General features: G+C 40.9%; 1 protein-coding gene across 1 annotated transcript in view; it reads left to right on the forward strand.

Annotated features, from left to right (window-relative positions):
* LOC125461582 (fibronectin type III domain-containing protein 11-like) overlaps positions 1-21,520 on the forward strand; it is a 28,877-nt gene extending 7,357 nt beyond the window's left edge. The window contains exon 2 of the mRNA XM_048550497.2: positions 20,571-21,520. Within this exon, the coding sequence (XP_048406454.2) occupies positions 20,588-21,520 (933 nt within the window). The 5' untranslated portion in view covers positions 20,571-20,587. The remainder of the gene's footprint in view (positions 1-20,570) is intronic.
* Positions 21,521-22,871: the final 1,351 nt, after the last annotated feature.

The raw sequence follows: 22,871 nt of genomic DNA on the forward strand, positions 1-22,871 counted from the left end.
TATTCTTCATACTTCTCCCTTTTATATTTTATTTGAGGTCCAAGCCCTATAAAAACCAGGGTATCTGACTTGCTAGTTGTCTTGCTAAAGTCTCCTTGCCTTATTTAGCTCAGAAATAATGGGAACTGCAGATGCTGGAGAATCCAAGATAACAAAGTGTGAAGCTGGATGAACACAGCAGGCCAAGCAGCATCTCAGGAGCACAAAAGCTGATGTTTCGGGCCTAAGGGTCTACGCCCGAAACGTCAGCTTTTGTGCTCCTGAGGTGCTGCTTGGCCTGCTATGTTCATCCAGACCCACACTTTGTTATCTTGCCTTATTTAGCTGCTGCCTTTAGCCCACTCCTGCATGACCCCAAAGGTTTTAGATTCAAGCCCTGTTGAAAAAATGCTACATTGTCAGACATGTGACCTTTCGGAGCACATGTTAAACCACGTCCCATTCAAAGCCCTAGATGCATGTAAAAGATGATATGCTTCAAATTAGACATTGAATTTTCCTATATAATCAAGAGTATCAAACTTATAAAATTATTTCATTATTGTGAAGCCATTTGGAAGTGAGAAAACATAATGTATAAATGTAATCTCTTTCATTTAAGAAGTATTTTACTGTCAGTTATGTTGAGATTAGCTCCAACAGTAATTAGCATTGAAGAAGACTACTGTTAATTTAGGGACTGGCTTGTAGATAGTAGGCAAGATGGTACAAGAAGGTGCTAAATGGTGCACCTGTCATCATCTTGTCACCACAAGGAATTTCCAGCAGAAAGAGTTACATGCACACCTACCGCCCCCTCAACAGCCTGGAACTAAACAAGTAAAGTCATCATGTATGATAAGGGTTTCTTCCTGGCTCTGCTGGCATTTGGCAATTGATAGTTGTGCGGGAAGGGTGTGGAGCTTGGCACCATATAGAGATTGACAAGTAAATCTGGCAACAGTCTCCAAAGTGTTTGCATTGAAGGCCATTTTTGGCCTTCAGAGACCCCCAGAAGTAATGGCTCCCCACTGGAAACAGCACCACCTATCCTTGATAATTCATCTGCCAGTTAGGTGGGTATGGATACTTACCCAAACCCCACTTCCTCAGATGAGGGCATACAAGGTCATCATTGTACCTTCATCTTCCAGGCAAAACTCCAGTTGAGGCCTTCACCTGGTGGTGCTGCTGAGACTGCTGATTGGTTAGCAGCTGTCTCAGACAAAACGCAGGCCCTGGATCTTTCTGACTGCCAAAATGTGCTCACCCCCTACTCGCAGGCCTAACAAGGCACCCTGCTGCCTCTAAAAAAAAGTTCTTAGTTTTAAAGTTGAAGAAATTATTTTTAAAAGTCAAAATGTTTTCCACAAATCCATGATCTTGACATTTCACTACAAAACCCTCAAATGACAAAGCTTTAAATTTAAGTGATAAAATGTATAAAGAGCTTTGCCTTCAAATTTTACTTAGAGATTGTTTTGGTAATTGTTCTAAATATTCTTATTTTAATCATTTTACTAATGTATGTGTATGAAAATTTGTTTGTGAGGCAATGAATGAAATATTTGGATAGAATGCTCAAAGCAGCCCATTGTAAACATTAGTAGCACACAGGCTTTGATTGATAATGTATAATTTAATGTGATGATACCTTGCATCAGTCATCGTGGTAGAGCCCATTAACAGCCTTCCAAAAATAGTAAACAGTCATAAGACTAAATGGAGACATTGGTATGAAATAAGCACAATATCTTTCACTGCAGATAAAAGGCTAGGGAAACTAACGGGACTAAAGGCTGATAAGTCCCCTCAACCTGTTGGATTGCATCCTAGGATACTAATGGAAGTAGTGGCAGAGCTGATGGCTGCATTCATAGTTATCTTCCAAGAATCCTTATATTCTGGACGAGTCCCAGATGATTTCAAAACTGCCATTGTAACACCTTTATTTAAAAAGGTAACAATAGGGCTGTTGGCTTAACATCTGTCATTAGAGATCTTGAAGTCAATTATGAGGAATATAATTGAAGAGCATATACAAATATGTAATATAACAGCAGATCTATTAAAGAGGAAGGGACTTGCTCCTGATGTCAAGATAGACCTCACCAGCCACCTTGTGTGATTCTGCCACAAATCTCATCATCACCCACACCACTTAGACCCCAATAGGTTTCCACTCTTAGAATTTGTCCTATAGTAGAAACTACTAAATCCTAATTTGGACACACTTCAATTGGTCTTCCAGTGCACAAAAATAATTTAGAGTATTATTTCAATCAATTCTATCCCTTAATAATTAATTGACAATTGATCTCCTAATATATTACAGAAGATAATATTGGAATTTCACTGCTTATTGAAAATAACAGTGGAATGTAATTTATTGCCAAATTAATTATTTTACATTGCCAAATTTGCTTAAAAAACTCTAACAAATATATAAAGCATGGAATCTCAGAGCAGCACAGCTTACAGAATGAAATAGTTAAGGTAAGTAGAAGTGCAACGATCTGGAAATAACAATCCAATACATACTTTATTAATCCATACAGAATACATCGCATATTACATTGTCCCTTTGCTCTAATAAAATAACAAGCCAATACATACTTTATTAATCCATACAGAATACATCGCATATTACATTGTCCCTTTGCTCTAATAAAATAGTAAAGCAATACAGTTCATGCTCTTTGCTAATTCTACTATGAGACTCTAATCAGGTTTGCTGTAGAGTGTTAGATAACAGTGATATATTCCAAACATTCTGACATGGCTCTACAGCCTGTAGCTTAGCCCTTCACTGGGCCTGAACCAAGAACTGGAACCTGAGATCATTGTTCCTCAAATACTATAGAGGGAGATATTTAAAAGAATATTAGTGCATGTTTGTGATGTTGATGAATGTTTTTGCAAATTTCATGAGATGCACTTTTTTTATATAGAATAGATTTCAATTATTATTCATATGCTGCAGGAAGCAGTTAATTTTTGTAATAAACAGTGCTTCATTGCTGCCATCTTCTGTTGAAAACATGTTATTATTCCTTACTATAGGTCAAACTTTCAAGCTGTCTTTTTCTTTTGTCCGAAGGTCCTTGGCAATTGTTCACCAAACCACATATAAGTTTCATGATATGTTATTATGGGTATGATGGGGAGGCAATTGCTGAATCTGACAAGTTGGGAATGGGAATTTCACTTCACGATGTTAGCATTAATCTGATACACATGCTAATTATCTGACCAACTGAGCTAACCAACCCCTCCTTTTAAGCTGTAGAAACATTTTTATCCACTGTAACACTCTAACCTAAATTTGTAATTGGCAACGAAGCAATGACACAATGAAATACACACATATCATAAAGAAGTATTACAAAGAATCATATGCTGTGCAACTTTACATGATGATAGCAAAGTTTGACATTCCACAAATATAAAATTACCTCTGCAGGGCCGGGAGGGGTGGGGGCAGGTGCAGTGGTTTCAGCTTTATTTGTGAACTTAATACACTAGAATCCCAATTATGTCTCACCCTGTAAGGTATAACATTTACAAGGATTTTACAATGAGTTCAGTTGAACAAGTAGCAGGATTTACTTCAAATCAAATGTCATAAGAACATATCCATCTGAAGGAATTTCACTATAAAATTCGATAGAAGAGCAAAAAAAGATTTCTCCAGATTTCTTCGATGTTTACCAAGGTAAAGCTATGGTAAATATTGTGGTTGCCGGGAGACTGGATAAGACACAGATATATAGAAATGAAGGGCTAGAGAGAATGGCAATATCTCAAGTCACCAAGGGGTTGTTGAAGAAAATGAGGGTAGAAATTGTAGAATTGCTGGCCACTATCAGCCAAATATTTAGAATATGGTTGGTGTCATCGGATTGGAAGGTTGAGATGCTGCACTCCAGTTACAGACAAAACAAGAGAAGTTTAAAGCTGGCAATGACAAATGTATCATTTTAACATTGGTGATGGTGCAATTTTTACGAATGATGTTCAGGAGAAAATTAACAGTGACAAGAACAAGTATAGACTAATAAGGGGAGATAACGTATAATTGCTAAGGGCACATGATGTTTACTAAATTAGTTTTTCCGATGTTATAAGGCAGTGGCTAAATGAGGGCAGTGCAAGTTCAATTAACTTTGGAAAGACGTGACAGACCATCATACATTGGAGTTGTTAGCATGCTTAAAGCCCATGGAATAAAAGAGGCAGCAAAAACATAGAACCAGATTGGCTAAGGCATAAAAAACAGATATACATAGTAAACAGCAATTTTTCACACTCGAGGGACATTCACAGTGACATTCCTGAGATTCAGTACTCGGATCATGATGATCAACATTGACTTGGACTTGGGGCAGAATGCAAAATTTTGAAAAGTATGTTGACACAGGTATAACTTATAAATATATTACCTTACTGATGTAATGATACATCTCAAAGCAAATCACAGGATTAAAATACAAAGTATGATACTAAATGACAAAGGGAGATATTAGGCCAGATGGCCAAGAGTTTGTTAAAAACATAGGTTGTAAGGAGTGTCTTGAAGAGGGAAGTGAGACGGATACATGTGGAGGGGTGAGAGAGAGAATTTCAGAGCCTGGTGTTTAGGCAGCTGAACATGTGGGTACCATTGGTGGAGTGTTAAAATTGGGAATGCAGAAGGGGCCAGAATTAGAATTACATATATCTCAGAATGTTCTGGAGCTGGAGGCGATTACTAAATATGAAGGGATTTGAAAACAGGATTGAAAGCCTAAAGTCAAAGCATTGTTTCATTGAGAATCAGTGTAGCCAGTAACAATAGGAATGGGGCTTGAGATTGTTTACACTTGTGGGAGAGACTAGGACTATAAGGGCCAAAGTTTAAATATAAGAAAATTCCCATTTAATTTATCACTATTTATACTACTTGATAAATCTTAACAAACAATTAAGCTAAATTAACTAAAATTGAACCAAACCAAACGGGTTGTAACTCTTTTAAGGGAATTAGAAATTATCATCAAATCACATATTAAACTTATTTAATTTATACCAAAACTTGGTTAAGGAACCTGGTTATGTAGTTCAACCCCTGCTGGTATGGAAGGCCTAACTTACAGTTGATGACACTATGTTCACCCTTTGTATCACTTTGCAAGAGCTCTAAGTATTTAGTTAAACAAGATCCTATTGTTAAGAATAATGTTCAACTTTATGTTTAATTTATATTTTTAGAATGGGAATATTTTGGAGGGGAAGACATTTTATCTTCATTATTGTGACACTGTTTTGTGAGATTGGGAGTGTGCTGCAGGGATCCCTGGAGGCTTGTTTTGTTTACATGCATTGGAATGATGCTTTATAAACTTGAAATAAAGCTAAGGGATAACAAATAAAAACTGAACGAACTGCAGATGCTGTAAATCAGGAACAAAAACAGAAGTTGCTGAAAAAGTTCAGCAGGTCTGGCAGTATCTGTGAAGAAAAGTCAGAGTTAACGTTTTGCGTCCAGTGACCCTTCCCTGGAGCACTGAGGAAGGGTCACCGGATCCAAAATGTTAACTCTGACTTTTCTTCACAGATGTTGCCAGACCTGCTGAGCTTTTCCAGCAACTTCTGTTTTTGCTCCGAAGGTGCATTAAAAAGGATAGGGGATCATACTTGCTGTTGCCTGTTGGGAGTGATCCAGGGACACACAGAATGCATGATTTAGAATGTCATTCAGTCAGTCTGCTATGTGTGAGGGAATGACATCAGTGTCAAGATAGAAATGGCCATAGTCTTCACCTTCCAGCTTGTGAACATTTCCTCAAAGGAAGTGAGAGCCCTGAAGTCTGCCACCCCTTTTCTATCATGGCATATTTGATCTTGTTATGGGTCAGTTTTCCCTGGAATGGAGCAAAGAAGCTTGAGTAATGATGGGATTAGCTGCATGAGTTGTATGGAAAACCATGCATGATGGTGAGCAATCTCTAACGAGTGCCTAGTAAGTGCAGTTGGGAGGAATGGCTTGTAGCGTGCGAGACTGAGGTGCTTGAGGATCCCTAAGTGAACATGAGGCATGTGATACTAAAACTTGCAATCTATCACCCTTTTTGAGGTGCATTAGCAGTGGCAGGATAATGCTGAGGGATGGCACTGTCTGTGTGAGGTAGCAGAGAGAGAGTGCTATATACCCTCATTCACTTCTCTGTAGTGCTGCTCTACTGAGCACAAACCATACTCAGCAATGCTGTTAACTCTGCCCAGTCAGACACATCTGATGGGATGGCCTTCTGATCTAATCAGCCTGGAAGAGGATACACTGCCACTTCATCATTCTATCCAAGACTGTCTTTCCATTATCCTATCAAAAAACATTTGGAAGGGAATTTTGCCTTCTTAGGACCCATGTCCCCAGTCGTAGTGGGCGACCACCAAACACTTGTTTGAGTAAGCGAAGTGATGTCCAGTTGCCTTTAAATATGGTGCCAGAATTATTAACCTCTGAAGGTCCTGCCCGTAGTGAGAAAGTCTGGCTTTCTCACCACGTAATTCGTTGAGTAACTCCTGCAACATCTCGCCGATATTGATAATTAGCCGAGAAACACATGATAATACTTGACACAGACATTGGCAGAAATGATGCAATCCAACATGACTACAGTCAAATTTTAACTTTAAAGGGAGAATTCTATGCATGGTCTTACAGAACATAGAAATTGTAATGTGCATCATTCAACAAAATCACAGCTGAATGTGAGAAATAGATGCAATTTAGGACAACAGCTGATCAAAATAATTTAATCAAATACCCTTTCAGGAATTTTACTGTTGTAGACAAAGATCTATTCTTTTTTGATTTCAACTGACACTTTAGTTAGCAATGCTTCCTTTAACATATTTGCTATTCCTTAATGTTAATTAGAATGTGCAGTCTTGTGTTATGAAATGGGCAGAGATCTGATGAGCAAGGCCACCAATTTGTGGTTTTCACTAATAAGTAAACAGAATCACAGAAAGATGATTGCTAAAAAAAATTAGTAAAGGCCTCAAAAATTCTATAATTGCATGCAATTGATATACAATTTGATTATTCAATTACCACAAACTAGTAGCCCTGGATTAATGCATTTCTAATAATTTCCTTCCCTATAATGCTTAGTCCCTTTGGTGATTTTCATGGCTTTAATTCTTAATTGTAATTTAGACAATGATGATGATGAGCAGTCATGAGTAAAGCATACACTATCACAGTTTACAATATAGTATTATATATTATATACAACTATATTATATACAATGCTATTCTACATAATGATGGTGCTGGCAGTCACACTAAAAAGACATGATGCAATCTGCTTAACCAGATGTTCCTTTTTTTAAGCCCAAAACATCTGAAAACACAACATATATCTTTCTTATATGCTGGCTGCCATTTTTATTTTGCTGTGGCTGAATTCCATGCATTACTCTAACGAACGCTTAACAGTGCTATCATCTGTACCTAGCCAATACATCCTATTACCAATATGCTATATACATTTTGCAATATGCAATATGCAGTGGCTGGTGTGCCTTAATGCCACTGTCGGTACAAAGTTAGGGATTGAGCTGAGAGACAAGTGGAGAAATGGATGACAAAGAAGGTCAAATGAAAGTCAATGAAGGAGAGAGGGAGGAGGGTATTGAAGGGTACATTGTAGAAAATAGAAACATATATTTGCTGTTGCTTTGTCTGTCAATCCAGACTACTGTCTACATCTAAATGTCGAGAGCATTACCTCTATACGTCCAGGCAACAGTCTGCCACCTCACAAAGATTAGAATACTTACTGTTCTGATTCACAATGGTTACCAGGAGTAGTACTTGGGGGGAAAAAAAGAGAACACAAAAGATATAGTGAGAGCTTTAATTGAATAGAAAGCTCTTAAAACTGCATTCAAATAATTTTGTTTAAAAAAGCAAGGCACCTGCAGTAAGTTAATCTAATTATGTTTTGAAGGATGTTCCTATATGAGAGAAACTATGCAAATTCAATGGAATTGACCTTACAAGGTAAGGGTCACAATTTTTATTTTCTTGTGGTATTCATAATTTTACAAATCAGTTATTCTTAGTTTTAATGTTTACTATTGGTGTACAAATTTGATAGCACAATGATTAAAAACAGATCAGATTCAGCATGAGGAGATCCAAATATGTTATTTTATCAAGCAATTAAAATAAAAAAAGCTCATTCTTCTTATGAGACTCTGCTAAACATAAAGTCAACTTCATCTTCTGTGACTCCAAATCTTCCCAAACTGTCTCATCTCTTATACTGGGATTCTGTGCAGGTCTTTTCCTATGTAACTTGCAGGAGACACTGTTTATATTTATTTTCCTGAATCTAATTTGTCAAATATGGCTTTTATTGTAATTTTATTTTTTTTCCCTTGCTCTTCCCCCAACCATTTTCACATTGTGCTATTTCTATCTTCAACGTCTTAATTTGGCCATCCAGAAATGGGTCAATACTGGTTTGGCTTAGTTTACAGCATATTGCCCATCTTGTTTATAATGGCTCATTACAAACAGGAGTAAATAACACACACAGAACCCATCGTGCAATACTGAAGACGTGTTACATGGTCAGAAATGCTATCTTTCCATTTGAAAGTCAAGCCTAGATATTGTTCACCTAGAAGTAATGAACCCCATAACAACATTTAAAAAAAGAGAAAATTGTTCTTCTGGTGACCTGGCCAAAGTTGTACGCTCAAAACTCATTACCAAAAGCAATCATTTATGCTTTCATTCATTTAATGTTTGTAGAACTATACTGACATTCAATCCCTGTATAGCAGACTGCACTGAAAAATTGTCAATTGATTTTGAATTAACTTGGAATAGCCTGAGGACAGTAAAGCATGACATAAATGCAAAGGGTTTCTTTACTGTTTTGGGTCCACTGTGTTCTGGTTCCTTCTGGCTGAATTAGGCAAGCAGCAAATGGTGAACTTCATTAGGATACCAAGTTAGTACTCAGTTTGGTAAGACGATAAGACCTAATAATGAGCTTAGAATTATCCTCAGGCCGTTTGCATTCTGAAAGGCACGAATGAAATTCAGTCTTGGTATTTCTGCTTGAGTCCCTCATGTTTTTCGATGCAAACACTTGGGTAAAGGAGGCATTCAGAATATCAACTATTTTTTACTGATTGACAGTTCTGACCGAATTTGTGTTCTTTTCTGCTCATCTCAGTAGATGCATTTCCTTTCTCCCTGCATGATTTGTAGAGTTAGTTTTGCAGCTATATTTTCCTTCTGATTCATTTGCAAATCCATTTAGGCCTAAACTTATTTAGCCGATGCTTATTGAACCTGGGAGTGTACTTATCTGGCACACTCCAGTATTTAAATATTCTCTGTTCATCATTAACTCTCTGCGTCCATTCTCTGTTCTAAGAGGCCGCTGTGTCTGTATTACGTTATTGTAACAATTTGGGTTCAGTGGTTTGATGAAAACTGATTAAATTTGCAACCAAGAAGAAACAGTGATCAGCTGAATTTGAGAAAATGGATAGATAATTGCGCAGAACAGTGGCAGACAGAAGTCATTATGTATAAGCATAAATCATAGCACATTTGCTAATTAAAAAATGGATGACTCACAAACTCCATGAATAATGCTGTTACAGCTAGGGTGACGATGAAAGAGATTCATGTGTAGTTGTTGATTCTATACTTAACTCATCATGCCGTGGTTGCAAAGTAGCAGTCAAGAAAAGAGAGAGATGGTCAAAGGACAAAAGAAAATTATTGGGCTGTTGTAACACAGTGGTAGTGTCCCTTCCTCTATGTCAGAAGCCCGGGGTTCAAGCCCTACCTGCTCCAGAGGCATATCATAACTTGTCTGAACAGATTGATTTAAAATCTCTGCAAGAAGATGAATTGGGGTTGACCTGCATGATTCCCAAATACAGTTCTCTATTTTTGAATGATCATGTCACAAAATAAGTATTCAGCAGTGAAGGCAAAGAAGATTGGAGCATTGAGACTCGTTCTCAGCATCAGAAGTGTGCGCTGTGAGAAAAGAATGGGTACAGTTAGGCTTTCAGAGTTGAAAGGAGCTGTTTAAGAGCTGACCTTATGAAACTTTGCTAAGGCAATATACAGGCCAGGGCGTTATGAGGTCAGGAGCTGATGGCTCTCACAGAGCCAAATAAATCTACTTCACTCACCAGCAAAGTGATGGAAGGAGCCATTGACAATGTTATAAGTGGCACCTGCTCATCAGTAACTTGCTCACTGATGCTGAGAATGGATGATAGAATGGAAATTTGGCAGTTTTGAGTTTTCCTGCTTTTTATGGACAGATATGCCTGGGCAAGTTTCCACTTGTCTGTATTGACACTAGCATTGGAACATCATAGCTAGGGCATGGCTAATTCTAAAGTTCAATTCTTCAGTACTATTGCCAGAATGTTGTCAAGGCTCATAGCCTTTTCAGTATCTAGTGCCCTCAGCTGTTCCTTGACATCACATGGAATGAATCATATTAGCTGATGGCCACTTTCTGTCATTGCAGGGACCTCACGAAAAGGCCAAAATGGATCATCCATTCAGCACTTCTGGCTGAAGATGGATGTAAATGCTTCAGCCTTTTCTTTTGCTTGATTCGCTTGGCTCCCCCAATATTTAGGATGGGGATATTTGTGGTGTATCCTCTTCCTATTAGTTGTGTAATTGTCTACCCCATTTTTGACTGTGTGTGGTAGAACTTGTGATTTATTGATTATGGGATTGCTGAGCCCTGCCTATCACGTGCTTTTTCCACAGTTTAACACGTAAGGGATTGAGAGTTATAGCTCCATCAGGTTGACATCTCATTTTTACGTTTCTTGGCATGACTCCTGCACTCTTTATTGGGCACATTCTGTGTTCTTGCTACTCTCAATTCTTCCTCCAAGAGGTGTTCAAAATGGAGGAGAACAGATTCATCAGCCAAGATAGAAGAGATGTGGTAATCAGTAGGAGGTCCAAGTTTGACCTGATTCCATGGGATTTCATAAGGTCTGAAGTCCATAAGATCATAAGGCATAAGAGTGGAAGTAAGGCCATTGGGCCCATCAAGTCCACTCCACCATTTAGATCATGGCTGATGGGCATTTCAACACCACTTCCCTGCACTCTCCCCGTAGCCCTTGATTCCTTGTGAGATCAAGGATTTGTCAATCTCTGCCTTGAAGGCATCCAACGTCCCGGCCTCCACTGCACTCCGTGGCAACGAATTCCACAAGACCATCACTCTCTGGCTGAAGAAATGTCATCTCACTTCAGTTTCAAATTTACTCCCTCTAATTTTAAGGCTATGCCCACGGGTCCTAGTCTCTCCGCCTAACAGAAACAACTTCCTAGCATCCACCCCTTCTAAACCACACATTATCTTGTAAGTTTCTATTAGATCTCCCCTCAACCTTCTAAACTCTAATGAGCACAATCCCAGGATCCTTATCCGTTCATCATACATTAAACCTACCATTCCACGGATCATCCGCGTGAATCTCCGCTGGACACGCTCCAGGGCTAGTATGTCCTTCCTGAGGTGTGGGGCCCAAAATTGGACACAGTATTCTAAATGGGGCCTAACTAGAGCCTTATAAAGCCTCAGAAGCACATCGCTGCTTTTATATTCCAGCCCTCTTGAGATAAACGACAACATTACATTCGCTTTCTTAATTATGGACTCTACCTGCAAGTTAACCTTTAGAAAATCCTGGACCAACACTCCCAGATCCCTTTGTACTTCTGATTTCTCACTGTTTAGAAAATAGTCTATGCCTGTATTCTTTTTTCCAAAGTGCAAAACCTCACATTTACTCACATTGAATTTCATCAGCCATTTCTTGGACCACTCTCCTAAACTGTCTAAATCTTTCTGCAGCTTTCCCACCACCTCAGTACTGCCTGCCTGTCCACCTATCTTCGTATCATCAGCAAACTTCACCAGAATGCCCCCCAGTCCCTTCATCCAGATCATTAATATATAGGGTGAACAGCTGTGGCCCCAGCACTGAATCCTGCGGGACACCACTCGTCACCGGTTGCCATTCCGAAAAAGAGCCTTTTATCCCAACTCTCTGCCTTCTGTCAGACAGCCAATCCTCAATCCAAGCCAGTAGCTCACCTCGAACACCATGGGCCCTCACCTTGCTCAGCAGCCTCCCGTGAGGCTCTGCAACAAAGGCCTTTTGGAAGTCTAGATAGATAACATCTACTGGGTTTCCCTGATTTAACATACTTGTTACCTCTTCAAAGAATTCTAACAGGTTTGTCAGGCACGACCTCCCCTTACTAAATCCATGCTGACTTGTTTTAATCTGACCCTGCACTTCTAGGAATTTAGAAATCTCATCCTTGACAATGGATTCTAGAATTTTACCAACAACCGAGGTTAGGCTAATCGGCCTATAATTTTCCATCTTTTGCCTTGATCCTTTCTTAAGCAAGGGAGTTACAACAGCAATTTTCCAATCATCTGGGACTTTCCCTGACTCCAGTGACTTTTGAAAGATCACGACCAAAGCCTCCGCTATTTCCTCAGCCACTTCCCTCAGAACTCTAGGATGTAGCCCATCAGGGCCAGGAGATTTATCAATTTTTAGACCCTTTAGCTTGTTGAAGATGCCTAAGGCAACTCCTGTTGACTGTATACCACTGTGCCTCAACCTCTGCTGGGTCTGCCCTGTTGGTGAGACAGGAAATACACAAGACAGGGATGGTGATAGTGGTACAGAAAGGGAAATAGCTGGAGAAACCCAGCAGGTCTGGCACCTCCTGGGGAGAGAAAGTAGAGTCAATGTTTTGGATCCAGTGACCCTTCTTTATGGTAATAATAGTGTCTGTAAAATTGTCTAGATGATATGATTTCATGAATATGACAGTGTCCGACTGTTGCTTGACTAGTCAATGAGACGGTTCTTATAGTTTTGCTGCCAGATGGTGGTGAGGAAAACTTTACAGGATCAAGAAAACCAGGCTTTGCCATTGCTGATCCTGCTGCTGAGGTCAATCCACACGTTTTCATTACTTTCCTTGTTTTTGTAATTATTTGATACAACCGAGTGGCTCGCTAGGTCATTTCAGAGTCAACCACATTGCTGTTCAATTGCAAGTAGGAAAGGATTTTTTTCCATAAAAGTCCTCAGCAAACCAGATAGGTTTTTACAACAATCAACCATGGTTTCATGATCGCTGACTTCCAGCTTTATTAACTGCATTCAAATGTCACCTTCTGCCATGGTAAGATTCGTGGTGAGATTATTGGCCTGTGGAACCTCTGCCATTACTACTATGCCACTTACTCAGCCTTACCATGGTTGTAAGGCCATTCATACATTCATAATAAATGCTGATTTTACTGAGATTTCTTCCTTGCTCATCATCTTTTATTGTAAACTCTTCATTTTAAATAAGGTACGCCTTATGCTTCCAAAAGATTTCATTGAATTTGAGATCATGCTCACAAAACCCATGCTGGGTGTCTTTGTCTTGGTGACTCAGTGGTTAGCACTGCTGCCTCATAGCACCAGGGACCTGGGTTCAATTCTAGTCCTTGAGCAACTGTCTGCATGGAATTTGCTCATTCTCCCTGTGTCTGTGTGGGTTTCCTCCCACAGTCCAAAGATGTGCAGCGTAGGTGGATTGGCCATGCTAAATTACCCATAGTGCCCAGGGATGTTTAGGTTAGGTGGGTTAGACATGGAAAATTACGGGAATAACTCTGGGTGGGATGCTCTTCAGAGGGGCGATGTGGACTTATTGGGCCGAATGGCCGGTTTCCACGCCATAGGGATTCTATGATTATAAAATTACAAATTGAAGGAGCTACTTCCCCCAACAGCCTCTTCATTTAATTCATTGATTCAGTCCTACATCCTCAAGAGGGAGCTAGTGGCACTCATTGAACAATATTCATTTCAAGGATGTTGAAAAGCATGTTTGTAAATTGCCCCCAGGCATCTCCCTCTCCCTTTCTAAAGCTGGATTTAACTTTATTAACAAACATTTCATTTCAACTTTACTTCATTTGTTTCGCTAAAGAAAAAATCAATTAATCAGTTTTGAATTTAACAACTGTTACATGGCCTTTTACAAAATAACACAACAGGTAATTAAGAAACCTGGCACTGGTCTTCAAGTAACTTATTTTCAGGTTAATAAAGCAAAGGAAAGTAGGATAGCACATATACATTTTAAAGCTGAGCACATTCTTCATAGCATAAGACAGCGCAACTTCAAAATTCTCTTCGTGGTAATGGGAACTGCAGATGCTGGAGAATCCAAGATAATAAAATGTGAGGCAGGATGAACACAGCAACCCCAGCAGCATCTCAGGAGCACAAAAGCTAACGTTTTGGGCCTAGACCCTTAATCAGAGAGGGGGATGGGGTGAGGGTTCTGGAATAAATAGGGAGAGAGGGGGAGGCGGACCGAAGATGGAGAGAAAAGAAGATAGGTGAAGAGGACAGTATAGGTTGGGAGGTAGGGAGGGGATAGGACAGGTCAAGGAGGTGGGATGAGGTTAGTAGGTAGGAGATGAAGGTGCGGCTTGGGGTTGGAGGAAGGGATGGGTGAGAGGAAGAACAGGTTAGGGAGGACGGGTCTAGGCCCGAAACGTCAGCTTTTGTGCTCCTGGGATGCTGCTTGGCCTGCTGTGTTCATCCAGCCTCACATTTTATTATCTCAGAGACAGGCTGGACTGGTTTTGGGATGCAGTTGGGGGAGGGGAAGAGCTGGGCTGGTTGTGTGGTGCAGTGGAGGAGGGGACGAACTGGGCTGGTTTTGGGATGCAGTGGGGGAAGGGGAGATTTTGAAGCTTGTGAAGTCCACATTGATACCATTGGGCTGCAGGGTTCCCAAGCGGAATATGAGTTGCTGTTCCTGCAACCTTCGGGTGGCATCGTTGTGGCACTGCAGGAGGCCCATGATGGACATGTCATCTAGAAAATGGGAGGGGGAGTGGAAATGGTTTGCGACTGGGAGGTGCAGTTGTTTATTGCGAATCGAGCGGAGGTGTTCTGTAAAGCGGTCCCCAAGCCTCTGCTTGATTTCCCCAATGTAGAGGGAGCCACACCGGGTACAATGGATACAGTATACCACATTGGCAGATGTGCAGGTGAACCTTTGCTTAATATGGAAAGTCATCTTGGGGCCTGGGATGGGGGTGAGGGAGGAAGTGTGGGGGCAAGTGTAGCATTTCCTGCGGTTGCAGGCGAAGGTGCCGGGTGTGGTGGGGTTGGAGGGCAGTGTGGAGTGAACAAGGGAGTCACAGAGAGAGTGGTCTCTCCGGAAAGCAGACAAGGGTGGGGATGGAAAAATGTCTTCGGTGGTGGGGTCGGATTGTAGATGGCGGAAGTGTCAGAGGATGATGCATTGTATCCAGAGGTTGGTGTGGGTGTGTGAGAACGAGGGGAATCCTCTTTGGGCGGTTGTGGCGGGGGCGGGGTGTGAGGGATGTGTTACGGAAAATGCGGGAGACGCGGTCAAGGGCGTTCTTGACCACTGTGGGGAGAAAGTTGTGGTCCTTGAAGAACTTGGACATCTGGGATGTGTGGGAGTGGAATGCCTCATCGTGGGAGCAGATGCGGTAGAAGCGGAGGAATTGGGAATAGGGGATGGAATTTTTACAGGAGGGTGGTTGGGATGAGGTGTATTCTAGGTAGCTGTAGGCGTCGGTGGGCTTGAAATGGACATCAGTTACAAGCTGGTTGCCTGAGATGGAGACTGAGAGATCCAGGAAGGTGAGGGATGTGCTAGAGATGGCCCAGGTGAACTGGAGGTTGGGGTGGAAGGTGTTGGTGAAGTGGATGAACTGTTCGAGCTCCTCTGGGGAGCAAGAGGCGGCGCCAATACAGTCATCAATGTACCGGAGGAAGAGGTGGGTTTTGGGGCCTGTGTAGGTGCGGAAGAGAGACTGTTCCACGTAACCTACAAAGAGGCAGGCATAGCTGGGGCCCATGCGGGGTGCCCATGGCCACCCCCTTAGTCTGCAGGAAGTGGGAGGAATCGAAAGAGAAGTTCTTTAGATGACATGTCCATCATGGGCCTCCTGCAGTGCCACAATGATGCCACCTGAAGGTTGCAGGAACAGCAAATCATATTCCGTTTGGGAACCCTGCAGCCCAATGGTATCAATGTGGACTTCAACAGCTTCAAAATCTCCCCTTCCCCCACCGCATCCCAAAACCAGCCCATTTTGTCCCCTCCCCCCACTGCGCCACACAACCAGCCCAGCTCTTCCCCTCCACCCACTGCATCCCAAAACCAGTCCAACCTGTCTCTGCCTCCCTAACCTGTTCTTCCTCTCACCCATCCCTTTCTCCCACCCCAAGCCGCACCTCCATCTCCTACCTACTAACCTCATCCCACCTCCTTGACCTGTCCGTCTTCCCTGGACTGACCTATCCCCTCCCTACCTCCGCACCTATACTCTCCTCTCCACCTATCTTCTTTTCTCTCCATCTTCGGTCCGCCTCCCCCTCTCTCCCTATTTATTCCAGAACCCTCACCCCATCCCCCTCGCTGATGAAGGGTCTAGGCCCGAAACGTCAGCTTTTGTGCTCCTGAGATGCTGCTGGGCCTGCTGTGTTGATCCAGCCTCACATTTTATTATCTTCAAAATTCTCTTACCTGATATGCATGACACTCAGTTGCCCCCATTTATCTCATGGGCATCATTGGCGAGTTCAGTATAGACATACTGGGTCAGTTCTGGGGTGTACTGTGTCTATCTATTCAATCTTCAAACACACTAGTGTAAGCGACCAATAGAGTGCCTCACAAAGCATACCGATCACTCACTTCAAAGGATTACAGGCGCTTTGAATATCATTGACTAATTGATTTACCAATTCATCTTGTCCTGAGAGATTGCTGCAATCACATCACAAGTTATTTGTAATGATTTTGTCCTGAATAAGTTAGACACACATTCTCCTCAATGAGTGAACCTTGGAAGCTACAAATTGATTTTACTCGTGCTCAACAAAACACACCATTCTAGTCCTAAAAGAGCAGAAGCTACTTCCTGCTAGGAGTGAATTCACAGTTAAAAAGACTTTTGTAGGTGATTTCGGATTTCCTGTGGTCAGTTGCCCAGCGTCCCATAGGGTCCAACAATTATAATCCATTGAAACACGGATAATGAGACAATTTCTGAAATCAGCATAGCATGAGCAGAAACTGGCATTTAATAACCTTCTATCAAAAATATAACAAAATATGCACTAATAAAACAATAGGGAATTCAGGAGAGATTTCTTTTCCAGAAGAGTGGAAAGAAAGTGGAACTCAATTTAAGCATTGATTTGTTTAAGGAGATGTTAGTCAAGTACATGAAAGAGTAGGTAATAATAAGAAGTTACAATAGAAAATGTGTGCACGATGTTCATTTGGAGTATTAACACTAGCATGGATCGGTTGGGCAGAAGAGTCTGTTTCTGTGACGCAGATTCTATCTAATCAGTTTCTGCACCATTTTCATCTTCATTGTACCTAGTCATATAGCATTCCCCAAAAGGATTGAGGCAGTTATGGTCGCTCAGTGGTTAGCTTTGCTCCCTCACAGCACCAGGCGCCTGGGTTCAATTCCAGCGTTTGCTGACTGTCTGCATGGAGCCTGAAAATTCTCCCTGTGCCTGCATGGGTTTCCTCCAGGTGATCTAGTTTCCTCCCACAGTCCAAAGATGTGCAGGCTAGATGGATTGGCCATGGGGAAAAATGCAAGGTTGCAAGGGATAGGGTTGGATGCTCGTTGGAGAGTCGGTTTGGACTTGATGGACCGAATAACCTGTTTCCACACTGTAAGGATTCTGTGCAATCAAAACTATTCATATCTTCATTGTAAACTACTCCATTAAGTTACATTGGTAACATATAATATACAATGTGAATGTGTTAATATGCAATGAATACTTATGTTACTCATGATACAATACTTACAGTCACCACACAAGAAGGAAAAATTCTAAGTTCGAGACAGCTATTACAGGGATAGCAGAATCATCCCCTGTAGCTTCTGCCCAAAATATTGTAGGTAGCAGTTATGATTTGAAATTGCATGTTAAATTCAATGTTGAATCTCAAAGACTGCAGTGCTAATTGAAAGAGGAAGTGCTGTTCCTTGTGTTATGTTTATTCAGAGCAGCATAGGAGCATGAAATAAGAGGTCAGAAAGGGAGCAGGGCTATGTGTAGTAATTGGCTTGGCCAACCTCCAGCCCACAGGCCAAATTCTGTGCCTCAGTACGTGGCCTGTGAATTCACTTTTTGAAAAACAAACAAGTGGAAGAGGCAGATCTGCAGGGACAGTTGGTCCAATCACAGCACATTTCTCTCCTTTACTTGTCTCTGAGAGACTCTTCAGTGAGGCAACACCACCAAATGCAGGAGAGAAACAGACTGTAATTGGGCTAGCAACAGGCAAGAGGAAGGTGAGTGGTTTCTCTTTTGTATTCACCTCCATGGGATACAGGCTGTCTCCCCCTTGACTGCCCACTTTCTTACATCACCCCCTCACTACCCACTTGACCATGCACCCTTTCTCACCCCCACACCCCATGCAGCTACTGGCCACCTGTAGAAGCTCAGGTCTCAAAATGGCAAAACGCTTTGCAAAGGCCTCAGGACTCTGAGTTGCTGCAGTACAGTGTGGCTGTCAGGGATAGGTGAAGTCTCAGGCAAGGTGGTATGTTGAGGTAGTATATTCTGTTGCCTTCATCCTGATCCACTTCTCAGCAACAGAATGTCAAACCTTGTGGCCAAAGTGGGGAGTGAGTGGGTCTTTGTACGTGACTATGTGTATGTGAGAGTGAATAAGTCAGTGGGATGAGAGTCTCTGGAAGTGTGTACCATGAACATGAGAGTGTCATTTGAGAACCACAATACTGGGAGTAAGCCAGAAATACAAGTATCCTCCCAGCCCTAACCTCAAACACAGAGCAAGTCACTGAAGGAGAAATATCCAGGGTGAAAGGCAATTGGTTTCTGACTTCCATTTTCACATGAATTCCACTAAAGCCAGCTTGGACTGTGCACCGCCAGAGGAAAACACAAAGTTGGTATGATTTAAACCAAATTGACAGCTGAATCCTGGTTCTTACCCTTTCACTGGTAAGCAGAACTTGGGATCTAATCTGTCTCTGTAGTTCTGATTCTTCAGCAAAAAGGGGAAGATAAAGCTTTTTTTGTGTAGTTCCTCTGCTTGGTACATTTTATTCATTATTCTTTTTGAAAATGCTCAAATTGTTTCCTTTGACGCTGATTTTTAAAACAAATCATATTAAACATTGTGCTGAGCCTTATCATTCCAGAATCAGCTCATTGGCCCCTTGAGTGAGAAAATGAAATTAATGAGATCCCTAATCCAGAAAGATTGGATAACGCTGTACTAAAAGGACAATCATCTGGGAGCTCAGGGTTATGCTTGCAGGCTGAAAGAAGGTGTTCCACAATGTGGTAGCTCATTCAGTATTTCCTATATTGAAGGAAACTGCACCATAAGTGGCAAGCACAATATTCTAAACTAAAGAAAAAACAATTTAATGTCCTTTCAGTAGGAAATAGTTTCTTCCGTTTCTGGACAGTGGAAAGGGAGAAGCAAAAGGAAAAGTGTTACATGCCCTCTATTTTTAAGGAAAGTTTCCATGTAAAAGGCAAGGGATGCTGAAGTGATTGCGGTAGTGCAGCTGACAGTGGCAGAGGGAATGACCCTTTCAAAAGGCTGAAAAAATGTGTTTGGTGGTGGCATCGTACTGGAGGGAATGAAAATGGAGAGGATGATCCGTTAATTATGGGGGCTGTAGAGTTTAAAAGTAAAAACGATTAATAACCAAAATGACTGCAGATGCTGGAAATCAGAAACAAAAACAGAAATGTAAAGTTTTCAAGAAGATTTATAACTCAGGTTGTGGATGAGGTTGTAGACATCCTCGCTGAGCAGGTAGGTTTGTTTACACACATTTTGTCACCCTGCTAGGTAACATGGTGCGCAGAATTAGATCCTGTGCACAAACCACTGAAAAACAGAACTGGACTTGGTACCAAACACCCCAACAAACCGAGGCATATAAATAACAAGTGGGACAGAACACCGACGCTTCACTGGAGGCGCACTGACGGTGTTACATAGCAGGGCGATGAAAAATTTGCACCCAAACCACTGTCTCGGCGAGCAAGTCTTCAACCTCAAAAACCGAAATTGCTGAAAAAGCACAGCAGGCCTGACAGCATCTGTGTGGATCCTCAGCATTATCCTGAGAGAGGGGAAGGATTGAGAGCAGAAGTGCAGGATGTAGAACATGCATGGCCAAGGCACTATCAATTATGGAGAGGAGCATATGAAATTAGGAAGGGGTGGATTCACATACTGATATACATATTGTGGTGAATTCAAATACGGATATACATATATTGTGTACAAATCATCATTGCTGACTGGATTACTAAGTATAGTAAATACAAATTGGAACTGATAGTGTATTGAAATAAATGTTAGGCTGCTGATTATATTATCAGTATTTATATTGTTGATATTTTGTCTTACTATTCAGTGATGTAGAAAAAAAGAATGATGGCTTTGCACAGTGATCGATCCACGGTGAGGAAAGAGACTGTACGAATTCATGAATGTGGGATCCTTGGTGATGCCTGGAGGAAATATGTAGACAGAAAAAACATAGTTCTGCAGTTTCTTGGAAACAACTTAAACACGGACATCTTGAAGCACTATGAAACAAGACTGGAACTATTGAAAAAATGCTCTTTTTATGTAGATGTAATGCCAAAACACTTGACATTCGGAGACCAGAACCTATTTCAGCCTAATGTACTCTACCAGCTAATTGATCCATGCAAATTTCTGAGGATGAAGAAAATAGGGACAACTCAGGTCAAAATCCAGCTTCTGCTGCTCAGAGAATATCTTAGTGAGCTGAAATATGGACGTGAAGAGTTGAAAGTCATTGCTAAAATATCAGATGTGACATTGTTTCTTTTACATTGGAACACTACTTGTTCAAGACTTGGACAGCTCTTCAATACGCTAAAAAATTTCATATCAGTTCTTATACCTGGCAAACTTTATGTGAAGCATCACTTAATGAGCGATGCAAAGTTGAACAAAATTCCTCAACTCAGAGTGGTTCTGCGAACCAAGATGCCTGTACTGTTTGATCGGAACGAATCAACTGCTTATCACAATTCAGTGGAGTTGAAGTGGTTGGTCCTTGGGGAAGAGGCACATCATGATCTATATGAACTCAAATACAAACTATTGGAGCCCCATTATTGCACTGAGAAGAATCATTTTGGAGTGATTTCTGTTGAAACGGATAGTATTGAGATTGGAAATCTGCTTCCTGACAGTTCATACGAATTTACAATCAGCCGAGTGGAGAATTACACACTTGTTTACTCAGCATGGTGTGACATCATGATCCTAAAAACAAAACCATCAAATCACCTGCAATATGTGTGCAATAAAACACACAGCTTCACATAGGTTTTTCAACGATTACAAAAGGCATTTTTGGTCAACGCATATTGAAGTAATTTAGCAATTTCAACTCTGCCTGAACTTCCTTTCATGAATATAATATACAATATTAGATAAAGATACAAAAGTTTAGAAATGAAATAGCAAAGGACAGGAGCAACAGCAAGAAAGTTATTCAGACCTTCACAAGTATATCTACTTTGGCAGAAATTTTCCTTGCATTCAACATCTGCACAAGCGCATGTAAAACACATTGATATAAAAAAAAAACAGATTTTAACATACCCAGTACTGGAGCTTATCACTTTGAAAATACTAACCATATCCCAAAATTTTCAAGAAGACAGTGATGGTATTCTTAATTGTACCTACAGGTATAATTAACTGTTCTCTCAATTAAGAAGCAATTAAAAATTGCTGAGCTATGTTAATAGCAATTGGCACCGATTTTCATTTTAAAAAAAACTTGCTTTATACATTGTAAGTTTTTAAAAGAGAACTGCCTCTGTAAGACTATAAGTATCATCCTATTTACATCCGCATCCTGTTTATATATTTTGCATTTGTTTATTTATTTGCTTCCCTTAAACTAGGTTTCTCTGTGTTACAGCTTATTCTCAGACCAAGTGTAGTATTACCATTGCTCCAAGGCATTCGGCAATTCCATCCTCTGAAGGATTCTCAGGAGGTGGACAAAAGATGCCTGCCCTAACTCACTTGATCTCGTTCTATGTGCCTGCTATGGAGATCCACATAAATCCAGTTTAGCACCTCCTCTGTAGGTGGCGTCAGAACGAAATGTTGGGCACATGGGAAATTATGGGTGCAACTCCGCATCCCACTACCTGTGGTGAAGTACACTAGAGAACTGCTTTATCACAGTGTGCTTTGAAAACTGGTTAAGGTCTTGGTGTCAGTCAAGCTTTGTTACTTCAGGCCTTTGAGAACTGAAAGATTAGTGTTGATTTTGACTTATTCTCAAAGTTGGATCCCATGTCAGTGACAGTGATGCTTTCACAAGACCAAATGTATCGCATAGATGATCTGTTTCCGTATAATGCTCACTAAAAATAAACTATACAATTAATTTTCAAAAGTCTCTTATTGTATAATTTGTTGTGCAACTTTCTATAGATCAGAAAAAATAACTTTACTTAGCAGGATTGAGATGCTATCTGTTGTTTTACACTCCTCTAGAGCTTCAGGAAGACAAAGAACTCTTGCTGGGACTCAACCTGAAGAGTGTTAGTAGCACTCTGACACTATACTTCCCTATGTGGTGGTTCTTCATGTGACCTTTGACTTTGAACATCATTGTGCCTTTTTTAAAAAAAAATTTCATGGTGTGTGTGTATGT

This window comes from Stegostoma tigrinum, chromosome 19 (genome assembly GCF_030684315.1).
Source record: "Stegostoma tigrinum isolate sSteTig4 chromosome 19, sSteTig4.hap1, whole genome shotgun sequence".
Classification (NCBI taxonomy): domain Eukaryota; kingdom Metazoa; phylum Chordata; class Chondrichthyes; order Orectolobiformes; family Stegostomatidae; genus Stegostoma; species Stegostoma tigrinum.